The sequence below is a fragment of the Schistocerca cancellata genome, chromosome 3 (genome assembly GCF_023864275.1).
Source record: "Schistocerca cancellata isolate TAMUIC-IGC-003103 chromosome 3, iqSchCanc2.1, whole genome shotgun sequence".
Lineage (NCBI taxonomy): Eukaryota > Metazoa > Arthropoda > Insecta > Orthoptera > Acrididae > Schistocerca > Schistocerca cancellata.
Window position 1 is genome coordinate 74,773,795 of NC_064628.1, and position 17,735 is coordinate 74,791,529.

The 17,735-nt window shown below is 44.2% G+C and overlaps 1 protein-coding gene across 1 annotated transcript; it reads left to right on the top strand.

Annotated features, from left to right (window-relative positions):
• Window positions 1-6,949: 6,949 nt before the first annotated feature.
• On the top strand, window positions 6,950-17,377 carry LOC126177025 (cuticle protein 64-like). The gene is made up of 2 exons (XM_049924256.1): window positions 6,950-6,990; window positions 16,805-17,377. The coding sequence occupies exons 1-2, from the start codon at window positions 6,976-6,978 to the stop codon at window positions 17,162-17,164; spliced, it is 375 nt and encodes a 124-aa protein (XP_049780213.1). The 5' UTR covers window positions 6,950-6,975; the 3' UTR covers window positions 17,165-17,377.
• Window positions 17,378-17,735: the final 358 nt, after the last annotated feature.

Here is a 17,735-nt window from a genome sequence, read left to right on the forward strand (position 1 = left end):
GAAAATGTGTTTCCCAGCGTTGTTCACGAGCGCTCAGAAACGGTAACACGGCAGGTGCTCGCAACATGATTTGCTGTCATAGAGCTCTACACTGGCACTTATCGGTAATATTTTGCGAACGTATGAGAAGAATTTTACTTCCGAACTGTAGAATAATGTGAAATGGTAACGTTAACTGTATTAGTGACTGATAGTAGGGATGGAGAGGGGGGAGGGGGCAGAGCCCCGAATTATGTTGTGGCATTTAACTTGGTGGAAAGAAAGTTTTATAATATTCAATTTTCTGTTGTATAATACATCAGTGACGTCACATATATATGCCGAACCACTGACTGTTACCGAATTTTACAATTCGCTACCAATATGACAAATGGATATCATCATTTTCTGGTATTTCTTACATTCCGATTTTCTCTTGAATGTTTTCACCTTTCGGTGAGCAGTGAAGATGCAGGAAAACGCTAGATGAGTAAGACTTTATGATAAGTACAAATTCTCACTCTTACCTTTGCAATTTCAGCCTCTGGCTTAGCGAACCATGACATTTTATTTTATTAAATCGAGCCACAGAAATCTTTGGTGACATGGCTTTGAAGAGCCAGCGCACTGAAGTAGCATATTTTTTGCAACAATCAAGTTACATTACAGTAACAGCAAATACGGGAGATGTATTCCATTATTGTGGCGGCATGGTTGGATCTGTGACGTAGAAAGTTTTGGGTTGGCTGCGATTTTGAAATCCCGAGGAGGAAGTTCTTTTCCCCGTACTAAAGGAGTGTAAAAGATGTCTTTCCCTCTTCAACCTCCTTACTAGTTTTTTTAAAAAACACTTCCTATGAGGGGTTCAGTTGCTTCGTTTTAGGAGGACTGACCAAATTCGTTCGGCAATAAAACACGCAGTTCTTCAGTGAAAATTCAGAGACCTCCTCTCAGTGCCCGATGGTTGTCAGAAACGGAGTTTGAGCATCCAGCCAACGGCGGGTCCGTATGGCCTGAGGGGAAACGACACGAAGTTCATTCCCTTAGCATTCCTAGAAACAAGTTCTAGATTCCTGCAACATACGCTCTGCCTACAAATTTATGAGGCCAAATTGCCAGTTCCTGCACCAATCATCCATATTTCGCAAATTATCCTGCATTTCGAAACAGTTTTCTGAAGTAGTATTCCCTACATGCAATTGCATCATCTACGAACATCTCATGGAACTAATGACGTTATGCTTTGATATTTTTAATTTTTTGTGGTAAGGTTATCTTTTCTACTGTGTAATTTCGTTCCTGCAGTGGTACGACAGCTAATATTTACTTGACTGGACGTAGTTTATCGACACATGTTAGAACTATCCATAACGTTAATTAATAACAATTATTGGATAGTATTACAATATGTTGTATTTATTGAAAGTCGACTATATGCGTATGTGGAAACTAGTCAGCGAGTTTTTATTACGGAAATAGTACTTCTCCTCAGTTTAAAAACCGTTATTTTAGCCTGCTCTGATACAAAAGCGCCAGTTCACAACTTCTGTCGTACATGGACGATATCTACCTGCGAAGATCTGAAAATAGTTCCACCTGAACTTCTTAAAACCTGTTACTAAATATCTATTTCTAATACCTATGTTAATACCCGAAATTCCAGTTGCGTAATATGCGCCGGGCTGTGTGGCCGAGCGGTTCTAGGCGCTTTCGTCTGGAACCGCGCGACCGCTACGGTCGCACGTTCGAATCCTGCCTCGGGCACGGATGTGTGTGATGTCCTTAGGTTAGTTAGGTTTAAGTAGCTCTTAGTTCTAGGGGACTGATGACCTTAGATGTTAAGTCCCATAGAGCTCAGAGCCATTTGAACCACTTTTGTAATATGCAGACGGCGCAGGAATATAAAATACAAAATACTAAGGAAAGAGTACATGAACACAGTAATTCTTTAAACAAGTTTTGTAGAGTGCACTGTAATATGTTTGCAAATCAGCCTCTTATGACAAATAAAGTCCTTCTTTACTGTTGCCATTGTATTGATACCGACGCAGTTTTATAAGAAATATTAATTGCCTCTGTGTGTAGCATTTAGAACAGAAAAATGAGTGCAATTTCCGTCTATTTTCTAGTATAACGGCCAGAATAGAGCTAAAACAAACTCATTTAATTCAAAACCCATAAAGAAAACATTCCAAATAGTTTAAATTCAAACACAGCATAAAAATTGAAACTGACATCTGGAGTAATTTTTGTAATTTTAGAAAAAGACTGCAGCAAATAACAATAATGTAGAAAAGTGACCTGTCTTACGTGGGGAAGACTATCAGAATAGTCGAGGAAAGATGCAAGCAATATAAGTGACGTACCCTTTTAAGACGACTAAGCACTGTTTAGAAAATAATCATGAAATGAAATACGAAGAGCCCATTACGGAGGTGCTAACCTCAGGTTCCTGAGGCACTGTAATTAAGGACTCTATCAAAATAAAGATGTCAGGAAACATAGTAAACAGAGGCGGCGGTTTCGATTTAAAAAACACACACCTCAGTTGGGAAATTCTGAGAAAATTTGCATTTCACGAATTATCAGTTCGAGCTCTGAAAATTAAAATAGCATCGCAGCGCGTGGAGAGCTTGGAACCGAGGTCGCCTATGAATAGCGGCGCGAGACCAACAAATGGTTCACAGCATGGATGGAGTCCATGCAGCGAATACTCATAACAGCAAAACTCGCAGCACTGAAGTAGTCGGCTGGTCGGTCGTCAAATATTGTGCAGAAAATAGAAACAACAACTCGGAACAACACCCGGAAGCTCACCACTAAAAAAAAATTATTAAACTTTTATCACAAGGCTGGCTAGAGGTGAAAATCTGAAAAATGTACCCTGGTTGAACACTCTCCCCTAAAATGTCGTACTTTATAACATAGTGAAGGTGGAATAATAAGGTTTTATTCCTGACAGACGCGCCTTCAAAGATGATATTTAAGTATATATCACGTATTGTTCTCTAATTTTGCAAATACAGAGCAAGGAACAGCAGCGACTGATTATTAGAACTGATTTTAAAACAATCCTAATGTGATTTATTCATGTTTGTTGACCGAATACGGATATACAGCTAAACTGAGATCTATTTACAATTTTACAATGTAGAGATTGCATAATGTACCTAATGCCAGGTATTAATCAGTTATACTGAATAAATGAAATATAATTTGCGCTGCTAGATTTTATGAACTGAATATTTTTGTTCTATTATATGAACGAATTTAAAATAAGCTAAGATGTAAATTCGGTTTGTTAGGAAACTAAAAAAGCTTAAAAAACACTTACTGCAGAGGTCTAAGAATCTTAATAATACGTTTCTTCCAGAGTACATATTCATCAGTATGAACGCGTTCTTTTTTATGGCTGTGCTAGCCTAGAGGGCCAATTGCCCAAGCCCACAATGTGCTTAGACAGGACAATGCAGTGGGTGCAGAAGGCACTTAGAAAGGCCGCAGTGAAGGGATTCGTCTAAATCTTCAAGACCATAAGCTGATAGAATGTAAATATATTCATGCCTGTGGCGATATCCTCATACAGAGAAGTGTTTACAAGGATATTACATTACTAATTCGGTGAGATCAGAATCACTGATCACACCATCTCGGAAGTAGTACAGACTTTGAACAGGTCAACAGAAAACGTCTAACTAGAATCGGTTCGGGGTGGAAAGTAGACCATCACTGGAAGCTCTAAACACATAGAAACAACACCTGAATTGATAAGTAAAGGTGTGTCAAAAACATGCAGATTGGTTGGTATTAGGGCTTGAAAAAAAAATGAAAAAATAGGAGTTCTTGGAATCCTCTTGTTGGTCCTTACCTGGCTTATGGCGACGGTATTATCATTTTGTAAATATTTACAGGGAACGCAATAATATGTGTGGTATGTCTGCTGTCGTCCTCTAAAGAAGACAAACGAACGAAGACGGTTGAAGCTAACGATCAATATTTAATCTACGGAATCTCGCCGTAGACCTGACAGTTCGGCTAGTTCAGCATCTGAATTACACGATTTGTTGACGAAAATTTCACAGCCTAGAATTTCCTGTTTCAGGCTGAAATATTATCCACATAAGTTTGTTTCATCATGCGTTGGTCATTAGTGTTTCAAACGGTAAATTATTTACATTGGTGGTCTTATTTAACTATAAATTCCAATTGTGTGACATAATATTGAATATCTGTATACCCGTTACATCCAGTAGTCTCCAGTATCAATTTTACCCTGTATAGATGGAATAACTTTTACTTATGTCATCATTAAATACACTGCTTTACCCATTCTCCGACTAGGAACTTCAAATACCACTCTACCCGCCGTTTTCCATAACGCGTGTTCATATAAAACTATTTATTATTTATTTGCCTGCACCGTATTTTGACCGGCTGCCTAGATGCTACAAAAGATCGTGGTACATCAGTTATTACAATTTTAACAGACTGCACAGCGTATTCTGCTCAATGAAATGAAAATACCGTCCACCTGTGTTATGCTGCAACCACGTTTCTTATGGTATAGGTCAGCATTCAAGTACATTGTAGCTAAGAAACACAATATTTAGTAAACCTATGTTAATGTAATTAAATTGTTTATGCACAATTGCATATTTTTGACATCATGAAAACTGTTTGCGATATATTTTTTGGTATTATCACACCACATTTCTATGTTCATGTGATTTCCGTTTCCCCATTCCCAACTCCGCATGCTAGGGTAATGCAAAAGTATGCAGTTATTACACCTATCACTGTGTTTCAACTCGTGGCTGGGAGACATGAACTGTCTCTAACCTCTGGAGTCAGCGCATGTTGCTCTGTTGCATTGGGGTGTGAGAGCGTCGGATGATGATGTATATATCTGGTACTGAGCCAAGATCTCTATTCGTATCTTCTCCCCTGGCAGCGATCTGCTTCACTGCCAGTTCGCTTAAGCTACCTCCCCTTGTGCCAGATTCCTTAGGCTTTGGAGACAGCATCCCTGGAATTACACTTCAGCAGATAAGCACGAACATCATGGGTCGCTGTCTGTGATGGTCCAGAAGCAGCGCATTTCGCTGGAAGTTCTCGTGAGCGTGACGTCTCATTACGCAGTAGGAGGGACGATGGACGTCCAGGAAGCTTTAGATCATTTGTGAGGCGAATCCTTTTCTCCAGGCTCAGTCAGTTGAGTGTTCCGAGACATCTTTATTTGATCCTGCTACATTATTGCAAAAACTGAAGATACAATGGGCCACCCAGGCAGCAGTAACAGAAACATCACAAAGAGATGCCCACAAGGGTCCCATATTTTGGGATATCGTGACGGAGCCCCTTGCCGGCCGGAGTGGCCGAGCGGTTCTAGACGCTACAGTCTGGAACCGAGCGACCGCTACGGTCGCAGGTTCGAATCCTGCCTTGGTCATCGATGTGTGTGATGTCCTTAGGTTAGTTAGGTTTAAGTAATTCTGAGTTATAGGGGACTGATGATCTCAGAAGTAAAGTCCCATAGAGTTCAGTGCCATTTGAACCATTTGAACGGAGCCCCTTCTTGAACTACTCGATACAAGTCATGTCCTTGGAGTTGTCACATACTTAAATGATCTATTGGTTACTGTTTCTATGGATCCCAGAGCACAGATGGAAAAGAAAAGCAATGAAAGTTTAACCCTGGAGCATACTGGTGCTTGCACAACAAGCTGCAAGTGGCTGTAAATAAAACCATTCACCTACTCCTGAATGGTAAATAGTCAAGGACACGTAATCCAGCCATCAGACTAAAGGTAAGACTTGATGATCAATCGGTAAAACGGGTGCCAGGAAATCTAGAGACCACCGGATCGAATCCCGGTCGGACGACGGAAATTTTTACCCTAACTTTAATCTAGCCTTCACCTCTCGATGATGTGGGGACTCGTTTCTGGCGCACGATACGTGGTTCAGGTTCCACGTCTAACTATAGGTGTCCTTTCCCCGGTTTGGTTGACTTTGTGTTCTGCGTTAAAGCAGGTCTTGTCGTGGAGGAAGCCTCGTCAGAGAGGTCCACCGCATGAGCGTCTAGGGAAGTGATTCCAGTGGTGGTTTCCCGTTGCCTTCCACTGATGATGATGAAGAAATAACAGTGAGGGCAACACAACACCCAGTCCCTGAGCGGAGAAAATCTCCGACCCAGCCGGGAATCGAACCCGGGCCCCTTAGCGTGACAGACCGCCGCACTGACCACACAGCTATCGGGGCGGACCTGGTTGGGTGACAGAGTTACAATACCAACACACAAACTGTGGAAGTTGCGTGCAGTTGCACCTGGCCATTGAGCTGCATGACATTTTCTCTCACTCAGCACCACGTTAGCCAAATGACAGCAGGTGCACAAGACAATCGGTCTCTAACTAGACGGTGATGTGAACACTTCATGAAACCTTTGTCCGAATGAGCAGCTAAAACTTCGGCAATTTCCCACTTTCGCCACAGTTCAGTATGGAATAGCACCCGACATATTCAGACAGTTTATTTCAAACTACGAAAGTCCGTCTGTCAACAACATCCTGTCGATGCCCCCCGGATTACAATGCACCCAAACCACTGATGAGGCTTGGAAAGCGGCCCACCGTCTTCGCTGCTGGGAATTCTATAAGACTGGCAGCTAGCCCCAAGGTTGTGCGGGGTCCCCGCGGAAGAAACAAGCGCGGCGCGGGACAATACGGAGCCAGTGCCTGTGGAATTCGCTGTTACCTGACCGCGTGGCTTTTAATGCGCGCAGTAAAAAGTGGCGGTCGGCTGGACCGGGAACCGCCCCTGCAGCGTGCGTGCGCGCGTGCGTCCGAGGCGCGTGGCGGAGGCTCGCGAAGCGACGCCCAGCCCCGCCGGAAGGCCGCCGCAGACTTTCACGGCGTCGCTCGCTAGTATATAAAGCTCGCGCCGCCGACGCTGGGGCACAGTTCATAGCAGCTGATCACCAACACCACATCTGCCATGAAGGTCTTGCTGGTGAGTTGGCGCAGCTCGCCCCTCAGCCGCTGCTGCGCAACAGACGATGATGCGTCTTCTATTGGCCCCTGTTCTCTGGTATAAATTTGTTCACTTCTGACGTTTAGGGTCCAATCCTTCGATGCTTTCGCGAAACGTACTGTATGTTGGCAGCCGCAACAGCACCCTAATCTCCGCGGTTATAGAAAATCGCCTTGATGTCTTTGTCTGCCACAAAAATCACTTAAAAAGTGCAAAGTTCTCGGTACAGGTTTCTCTAGTCCGAGGCCGTGGTCTTGCGGTAGCGTTCTCGCATCCCGCGGACGGGGTCCCGGGTTCGATTCCCGGCGGGGTCAGGGGTTTTCTCTGCCTCGAGATGACTCGGTGTTGTGTGTCTTTCATCGTCGTTGACTCGCAAGTCGCCGAAGTGGTGAAAGCTACAAAGGACTTACAATTTCGGCGGCCGAACAATGCCGTACGATCATTTCATGTCTATATAGCCTCTAAACATACAAAAATATGTTATGTTTTGAAATGGATAAAATTTTCCTGGGCGGGAAACATACCATGACGTAAAGCTTCCTGCCAGATTAAAACTGTGTGCCCGACCGAGACTCGAACTCGGGTCCCGAGGTCGAGTCACGGTCGGTTTCATATCAGCGCACACTCCGCTGCAGAGTGAAAATCTCATTCTGGAAACATCCCCCAGGCTGTGGCTAAGCCATGTCTCCGCAGTATCCTTTCTTTCAGGTGTGCTAGTTCTGCAAGGTTCGCAGGAGAGCTTCTGTAAAGTTTGGAAGGTAGGAGACGAGATACTGGCAGAACTAAAGCTGTGAGGACCGGGCGTGAGCCGTGCTTCGGTAGCTCAGTTGGTAGAGCACTTGCCCGCGGAAGGCAAAAGTCCCGAGTTCGAGTCTCGGTCGGGCACACAGTTTTAATCTGCCAGGAAGTTTTATATCAGCGCACACTCCGCTGCAGAGTGAAATCACATTCTACCATGACGTATCTTGAAATCTACTGAACTTAATGAAATACATGTAAACGTAGGCTTCCGATTCCGTAGTCACACTCAATAAAATTCTTCTGTGTTTGAGGCCGCATTGTCGTCTCTAAAATTCCGACGTTTCTGCGACTATTGCAAGGCGCCTTCCTCAGGGTGTATTGCTAGTGATACACCCTCAGCACGGTGCCTTGCAACAGTCGCCGAAACGTCGGAATTTTACAGATGACAATGCAGCCTCAAACCCAGAAAAATTTCATTAATGAAATACATTTTTAATGTTACTAAAATACCTCGCTCGGCAACGTACCTCTCCCAAGCATTTCGTTTGATATGCGTAAGATTCGGGAAATAGAGATTTTTGTTGTTTTGTCGGTACTTAACTCGTAACAACTATGAAGTTTCAGGTCTCTGTCTCATACAAAATTGATATAAAAATAATAAAATGGTATAGATCTCTTTATTTTTCTTCGCTCTACCTCCTGTCGACTACTTTTATCAACATCGTAAGACATGTGAAAGGAAACCTTACACAAACCTCCTATAAAGAACTGGCACACACAATGCTATGCCCGACAGCAAACTGGTAACACGATGGGAGCAGACAATGTCAGGCTCCTATTGTTATACTGCGGTTGGAAGTACACGAGCGCGCTAGCTGTCAGGTGCCAACTTTAAGCTTTCGACGGCTATACCTTAAATCGTACTACAGTAAGAGACAGTGTTGTCCACTAAGCTTGATATTACTACGCAGCCATTATCTTATAGCCGTAAACTGGAAACATCTGATTCAAATGTGATACTGTGTACCGGTCTTTTAGGTTCATGTTGTTCACAGTTACAGAAAATTCTGTCAGGTCGTTACCCATTTATCTTGGTGACACTACTAACGTTACATCCGCACATCTGCCAAACTCGCTGCAAGTCACGATCAAGAGGACGGCGGAGGGTTCTTCGTACCTTTTTTGTCCACTTCACTTTCTTATGTGAGTTACATGAGTATCATACATCTACACACACACACACACACACACACACACACACACACACACACACACACACACACGCACAAACACCACATTCCGCTTTTGAATTCACTTTAACGAGTTACGTAGCTGTCTTGAAAACTCATTCTCTAAAATCTGTTCAGCGGTGATTCCCCACAGTAAAATTAATTTCTTAACAAGATTACCTGTTTGATGCCTTGAGCAGGTGTGCATGAATGCTATACTCATTGGAACCTCCAATTGCAAAACCAACAGCATGCCTCTGGATTACGCCTCGTCCTAGAGCTTGTCCTGAAATGGACTGACCTGTCCAATGTTCCGATATGAACCCAATGGACCGACTTTGGGATGGGCTGGAATATCGACTTCGCTCCAGATCCTATCGTCCAACATCAGTCCCTTCACTGATTTAGGGTGCTCAAGAACACCTCAACAGACCTTAGGTACCTCATTCGAAGTGTCCCCATTAGCGGTCAGTGCATCATACAGACGAACGGTGAACACACCCCATTTTCATGTCCAATAGGTGTCTGGATACTTCTGATCAGGTGGTGTACATTATTTAAAATGGTTTACCTGTAGGTCAAGAAAACGACAAAAGTAAGGCGAAACGACACAGTCTGTAACGTCCCATTTGTTCTCCCTAGTAAACCGCGGGTCTGTTGCAAAACCTAGTTATTACTTCGTTGCATGACACAAGGATAAGGATTTTTGTAAAAGCAACACGGATACGGGATGTCACTAGTGGATATGCTCGGTTAAACGCGCGTTTCTACCCACAGTAATGAGACTGTTCAAGTTATTATTCTACAACTTGCTCTGTTCTCTTGCGTAAGGCGGAAAACAAATGTCACTGAGTTCACTTGAGACTGGAACACCGCAGGGTACCGATACACTGGCAGCGCCAACCGCAGAGCGTTTCTTGCCTATTGTCAAGCGATGTGGTGAATAAGAGTGCACCGCAGAGGAAAGTAATCGACTGCCACGACCATGACTGTTTAAATAACGGAACTAATTCATGGTACAGAGATCAGCAGCGAAAAATAGGATAGTAGGTTCTTAGTTTGATCCCCAACAAAACACTAGCGAAATTCCATGGTACCTACAGCTTGTTCAATTAACGGCGTATTGTACGGAGGTTGGAACTTAAATTGTGCCAACACTGCTGTGGAGACAGTATGCAATGGAATCTACTGATAGCACACGTTGTTGAGATATCTTCCTTACCTCCGAGCAAATGGGCTCGCTCGTCCCACGTCACTGGCGTGCGCACAATCGAGGGAAACACAGTCACTTGTGAGCGAGCGGTCCAACGTAACGATTGTCACTATGTTTTCCAAACAGGAAAAAAGGAGTTGGATCAAGATGGAATGTGCCAGAGGTCGTACAGCACGACAGAGTCATCGAGGCCTGCAAGAGGCGTGCGGGGAATCGGCATTGCCGTACAGAACAGTGGCCCGTTGGGTAAAAACCTTCAACGAAGGTCGGCAAACTGTGGCAGACATGCATCGGGCAAGTCGTCCTAGCGTCTCTGAAGAAGAAGTGCATGCTGTTGCCCCGTTAGTGGACGCCATACGATTCTTGAGCTCGTCCACGAAACCGGATTAGCGCATACGACTGTGCTTCGCATCCTGAAGGAACGCCTGGGCATCCGAAAAATTGCATCACGATGGGTTCCGCATGACTTGACGGAAATGCAGAAATGGACGCTGCTCAGACGCACTTGGAGCGCTATGAGCGCGAAGCAGAGGCTCTCTTACGCCGTATTGTAGCACTGGATGAGACGTGGACCACATCGTACGAGCCAAAACTCAAACGCCAATCCAACTAATGGCGTCATTATGGGTCGCCGATTAAGTCGAAAGTGCGTCAGACCCCAGTATGGTGAAAGTTATGGTGATTCTCGTGTACGACTGCGATGGTGTTATCCTAACGCATTACGTTCCTCCACGGCAGACCGTCGATGCACAGTATAACTTTTCGTTTTTGGAGCCTCACCTTCGACCAGATTTGCGAAAGAAGTGGCAACACTTTCTGCGCAACCTACCCATCATTTTGCAACGACAATGCGAGGCCCATACAGCGCAAGCTGTGGCTGTTCTCTTCGGCCGATGGGACTGGAAAGCACTGTACCATCCACCATACTCCCCGGACTTAGTCTTTGTGACTTTGATTTGATTCCGTAGATGAAGGAGCCACTTCTTGGCATTCCCTTCAGAACTGTTCCAGAGATTCGACAGACAGTAGACCGCTCCATTCGCACCATCAACAGAACAGGTTCTGCTGATGGTATACTACGCCTTACACATCGCTGGCAACAGGTTGTACACAACGCTGGTGACTACTTTGAAGGACAGTAACAGCTAAAAACATGAAACTCTTGTTTCGGTTGTGAATAAATAGTTGCCACTTTTTAAGTTCCGACCCTCGTATTAAGAAAAAAAAAAAAAACCCCGAGCTACGGCGCAACACTTCACAATGATTTCGAACTTCTTCATGTGATTTCTGTTCACTGCCCATAAGACTGAATTAAAAAGAAATTAGATGAAACTACCGTATTCTTTTCTTATACGCATACATATATAGGAGTGCATCTACGTTATTGGGATGTCATAGTTCATATTCCCCTCGGTAAAAATCGCAAGACTATTTAGAACTGTTAAACGGTAGGCATGAAGTGCTAAATTCCTTGCTGGGGTCGGTCCGGTATCGACAAGACGGGTAATACTTCATTTGTCAATACTTGCCTCTTGAAGTAATAACGATTATTGACAAAAAAAGAACTACATTAGGAAAAGAGTAGTTGATTGTGGGGCACTCATCTTTAATTATTGTCTGATCTTTATTAGAGCCAATCAAATGAACTGCGTTCTTGAAATATAGAAGTCGTAGAAAATTCTCATGACTACCTAAGATCACTCCAGCCATATAAATTACACAGAAATGACTCGTGATGTAGCATAACTTCAGATACCCTATCTCCTGTGTTAACTACTATACGAAACAGTGTAACAACGATATCTTGATAAATGATAACCAATGTTGTCCATATTCAAACCGAACAAAGACTGACATCCCAACGTACTGAATTTCAGCATCAGAGTTTCGATAACCTTCGTGCCATCATCGGATATTTCCAACTCGACAGCATGTTGTGGACTGTTTAAAAAGACTTTTATGTTTCGGTTAACTGAAAACAGAATTAGTACAGGAAATTTATAACGAGATTTATCCTTTGTTCCATCTCCGTGACCGTTACGTTGTTTGTTTTACATTTATTATCAAATCCTATTTCAAGTATGTTCCAACGTCTCATTAGTAACTCCAACCAATGTTTCCACGGTCATCAGGGACCGTCACTCCACTCGGCTCCGCTAGCGTAACACTTGCTGCATCACATGACGCCTGCACATGACTACCTGTAGGAATGACCGCGTTCTGCTACCCACCTTCAGACCTTCTGGCGTCCCACTCTTCTGAGGAATTGATAACTTACAAACAAATTTAATGTCATTTGCAGTATGACGATGTAAAGCCACAAAATGTGCGCGACGATTTGTGGTGAGAACAGTGACACCTACGTCAGTACTCCACAAGAAACCTCATAGTGTGTGGCTGAAAACACTTTGTGTTACTCCCCCCCGCCCCCCCCCCCCCCCCCCACCTTTTCCAGTCGCAAATGATGCTGCGCTGGAGGAACGATTTTTGGTAAGACTCCAAGAGAGTTCGAATCGCTTTATTCTTGACTTCATGGTACTTTCGCTAAATATACGTAGAGAAGTGCAACATTTTGCGTGACTCCTCTGAGAACACACGCTTGTGCGTCTGTCACTGAAGAACATCTCCTCGACTTTGTGCTGATTTCTAAATGAACCTGTGACGAAATGCTCCACTTCTTCGGATCTTCTCCACTGCAGTCATCAGTCCTGTATAGTGAGGTTCCCAGACTGACGAGCAGTACTCAGGCATCGATCGAACGAGTGTTTTGTAGGTCACATCGTTCGAGAGTGGCCTACAGGTCTTATGGATTCTTCGAATGAACTACAGTCTGGCATCTGATTCTTCTACGATTAGTTTTATGAGGCTGTTCCACTGCCAATCGCTCAGTGCCAGTACTTCCTATTATTTAATGTGTGTGACTGCTTCCAAAGACTGTTCGGCCACCATGTAATCATAAAATAACGGGTCTTTCCGCGTATTTATGCACAGTGCGTTAGATTTATTTACGGCGAAGATCGACAGGCAGAATCTGTACCTTGTATCGATCCTCCGCAGGTCTTTCTCCATTTCGCTATGGTTTTCTAGCCTTGTGAGGAAACACAGATCAAAACTAGAAGACAAATTGCGGTAATTATGTGACCCTGAACTGATACCTGTACAAATATGGGTCACTCTGCCTGTTAAGTAGAAGTAAGAAATACAGGCAATGCTACATGTGTTTCCCAAGTAATCTCACACATCCTTTTGCCATTCTTCGAAGTGAGTCATGAACTCCTTCAAAATACAGCTGGCTCCATTTATACTGGGTCACAGGCTTTGGTCATACATTCCTGTAACGTGTTGAACACTGTCGAAGGATTGGGCATGCACAATACCTTTAAACGCTTCCATAGCCAGAAACCCAACGGATTCAGGTCCAGAGAATAGGCAGGACATGCTGTTGGATTTCCTTGTCCAGTTCATGTCCCAGTAAAAGTTGCAGTGAGGCACGAACTGTAGAAAAAGGAGTGGTGCAAACATGTCACAATAGTTGTGTTACTGCAAGGATACCGTGTTCCAAAAACACTGGTAATTTACCGGGAAGGAGTCAGTGATACACGACACCTGCTACTCTGTTTGGTAAAGAGTGTGGCCACATGAGTCTGGCACCGAAAGTTCCTGCTCATACATTCTTACTGAAGTAATCTTGGTCTTTTCCTTGTGCCCTTACCCCACATAGGCGTAGGATCAGCATTGTTATTATCGCGTTTGTCATGGTTCCTTAAGGGGTGAGCGGATGCCTTTCCTGCCGCTGCCCCGTTACCCCCTGGGATGGAATATGTAAGTAGGCTGTTTATGTTTTCTTTATGCAAGTAGGCTGTTTATGTTTTCTTATTGGCAACGTTACGTAGCGCTCGGTATGAAAATCACTGGCTGTGCTGTGTGCAGTCTGCGGCTAGTTTGCATTGTTGTCTGCCATTGTAGTGTTGGGCAGCGGCAGCTGGATGTGAACAGCGCGTAGCGTTGCGCAGTTGGAGGTGAGCTGCCAGCAGTGGTGGATGTGGGGAGAGAGATGGCGGAGTTATGTGGGGAGAGAGATGGCGGAGTTTTGTAATTTGTCATGAACTGCTATATATATTATGACTATTAAGGTAAATACATTGTTTGTTCTCTATTAAAATCTTTCATTTGCTAACTATCCCTATCAGTAGTTAGTGCCTTCCGTAGTTTGAATCTTTTATTTATCTGGCAGTAGTGGCACTCGCCGTATTGCAGTAGTTCGAGTAACGAAGATTGTTGTGAGGTAAGTGATTGGTGAAAGGTATAGTTTAATGTTTGTCTGGGCCATTCTTTTGTAGGGATTTTTGATAGCCAGATTGCGTTGCGCTAAAATTAATGTGTGTCAGTTAAAGCACAGTCATGTATAAATTGTTCTATGAGGACGTTTCAGTATAACCATCTGACTGCGTGTAGTGTTATTCGTGTGAAAGTAAGCGGAAGTTTTCTAAATATCTGCAAATCACATAACTGAGGTGGGGATTGGTTACAATCCCAGTATTGACCGACTCGGATGTGCGGAAAACCACCTAAAAATCGACAACCAGGCTTGGCGGCACACAAACCTTCGTCGTTGGTAGGTTCGCTCCTGGTTTGGCACACCTCCCCGTCGCGGAAGTGGCCCTTTTAACACACTCGTCTGACCGGGACTGTTCTGAGAAACCTTGATACCTCGAAGATTTGCATGTGCCTACTCGTGTGTATAGCGAAAACTTATTAAGTTATCTCTTATGAAAAGTGCCGCACCTGTAAATAAAACGCAGGCTGTGATCTTCAACGCTCCATATCCCAACAGAAATTGGTTTCCAGACAAATCGTCACAAGAACTTTTCTTCTAGTTTTGGCCGGTAGTATCTCCTGCAGAAATATGTGACACTTTTCTTTAACAGTCTGCACGCAGCAGCCTTTGAGAACAGACTCATGGAGCTTTTACGTGAACTAGTAGGTTATTTATGTGTTGTTGTTGTTGTTGTTGTTGTCATGGTCTTCAGTTCAGAGACTGGTCTGATGCAGCTCTCAGTGCTACCCTATCCTGTGCAAGGATCTTCATCTCTGAGTAACTACTGCAGCCTACATCCTTCTGAATCTGCTTAGTGTTTTGATCCCTTGGTCTCCCTCTACGATTCTTACCCTCCACGCTGCCCTCCAATACTAAATTGGTGATCCCTTGATGCCTCAGAACATGTCCTACCAACCGATCCCTTCTTCTAGTCAAGTTGTGCCACAAACTCATGTTCTCCCCAATTATGTTCAATACCTCCTCATTAGTTATGTGATCTACCCATCTAATCTTCAGCATTCTTCTGCAGCACCACATTTCGAAAGCTTCTATTCTCTTCTTGTCTAAACTATTTGTCGTCCATGTTTCACTTCCATACATGCCTACACTCCATACAAATACTTTCAGAAACGACTTCCTGACACTTAAACCTATACTCGATGTTAACAAATTTCTCTTCTTGAGAAACGCTTTCTTTGCTATTTCCAGTCTACATTTTATATCCTCTCTACTTCGACCATCATCAGTTATTTTGCTCTCCAAATAGCAAAACTCGTCTACTACTTTAAGAGTCTCAATTCCTAATCTAATTACCTCAGCATCGTCTGATTTAATACTACTACATTCCATTATCCTCGCTTTGTTTTTTGTTGATGTTCATCTTGTATCCTCCTTTCGAGACTGTCCATTCCGTTCAACTGCTCTTCCAGATCGTTGTTTATATACAATATGAATAACACTTTTCCATTGAAACGTCCCCTTAAAAAAATTAGTGAATTACTGTGCTGATAAACCTCTTACGTTATTTGATTTTCAAACAGCTGAGCAGAACTGAACGTACTCAGACATTTCTCTCTTTACTTGTTCTGGTCAACACTAAACTGACACACAATATTTTTAGCAAAACGCAATCTGACTTTCAATAATCCCTACAAAAGAATGGCCCTGAGTAACAATGACCTATAGCTTTCATGAATCACTTACCTCACAAAAATCTTCGTTACTCGAACCACTGCAATAGAGCGAGCGGCAATACTGCCAGCTAAATAAAAGATTGTAACTACTGAAGGCACTAACTACTGATAGGTATAGTTATCAAATGGAAGATTTTGGTAGAGAACAAACAATGTATTTACCTTAATACTGTTCAAAAGTCATAATATATATATATATCAGTTCATGATATCCAGTATTACAAATTTACTGTCTCTGATGGACACACGTGCAAATCATCCGCTCTCAAAACTCCGCCATCTCTCTGCCCACATCCACCACTGCTGGCGGCTCACCTCCATCTCCGCAACGTTACGCACTGTTCAGATCCAACTGTCCAACACTACAATAGCGAATATTACAACAATGCCAACCAGCCACAGTCTGCCCACAGCACAGCCAGAGATTTTAATACAGAGCGCTACGTGGCGTTACCAATAAAAAAACCTAAACAGCCTACTTACACCTTTAGCCTTACATTTGGCCACTGCAGTAGTAACTTGTGAACAGTCAGCGACGCAGCAGCACCTCAGCCTCCAGCGGAGCCTCCGCCCCTCACAGGTGTGTGTGGTTTCGCAGGTTCTGAGCGCCGTGCTGGCCGCCGCCGCGGCCAAGCCGGGCTACCTGGGCGGCGCCCACGGTCTGGTGGCGGCGGCGCCCGCGCTGGCCTACGGCGGCGTGCACGCGGGCTACGCGGCCTACGGTCCCGCGCCCGTGGCCGTGGGGCCCGGCGGCTACCTGCTGGACACGCCCGCCGTGGCGGCCGCCCGCGGCGCCCACCTGGCCGCCGTGGCGCAGACGCGCGCCCGCGACGCCGCCGTCGCCCACCTCGCCTACGCCGCCGCCCCCGCGCTCGGCCTGGGCTACGGCCACGGGCTCGCCTACGGCGCCTACGGCCACGGCCTCGGCTACGGCTACGGTCACGGCTACCACGGCTAACTTCCGGCGTCCCTCAGCCCCGTTCCAGCCCACCACCGTCGAAACAACATGTTGATGAATATTTTTGTACAAAATAATTTATAAATATAGTTGAGCAATGAAACCAGACTACTTTCATTACTTAAACCTTACACTTCATCCAAAGCCCTGAAAACATCCAACAACTTAGAAAATTTTATCATAATGTTCAAATAAAGTTTTCAACAAATTGTACACCAATTTTTTTCCAAAAATTTTAAATATGGATCCCTGGAACTGCATATTGTCTCAGTACAACCTTTACTGACGTTCTAGAAATAACGCATGTGCAACAAGAATTTCTATGAGACATATTTGTGTGTGACAGGTTAACATACACTACTGGCCATTAAAATTGATACACCAAGAAGAAACGGGCATTCATTGGACAAATATATTATACTAGAACTGACATGTGATTGCACTTTCACGCAATCTGGGTGCATAAATCCTGAGAAATCAGTACCCAGAACAACCACCTCTGGCCGTAATAACGGCCTTGATACGCCTGGGCATTGAGTCAAACAGAGCTCGGATGGCGTGTACAGGTACA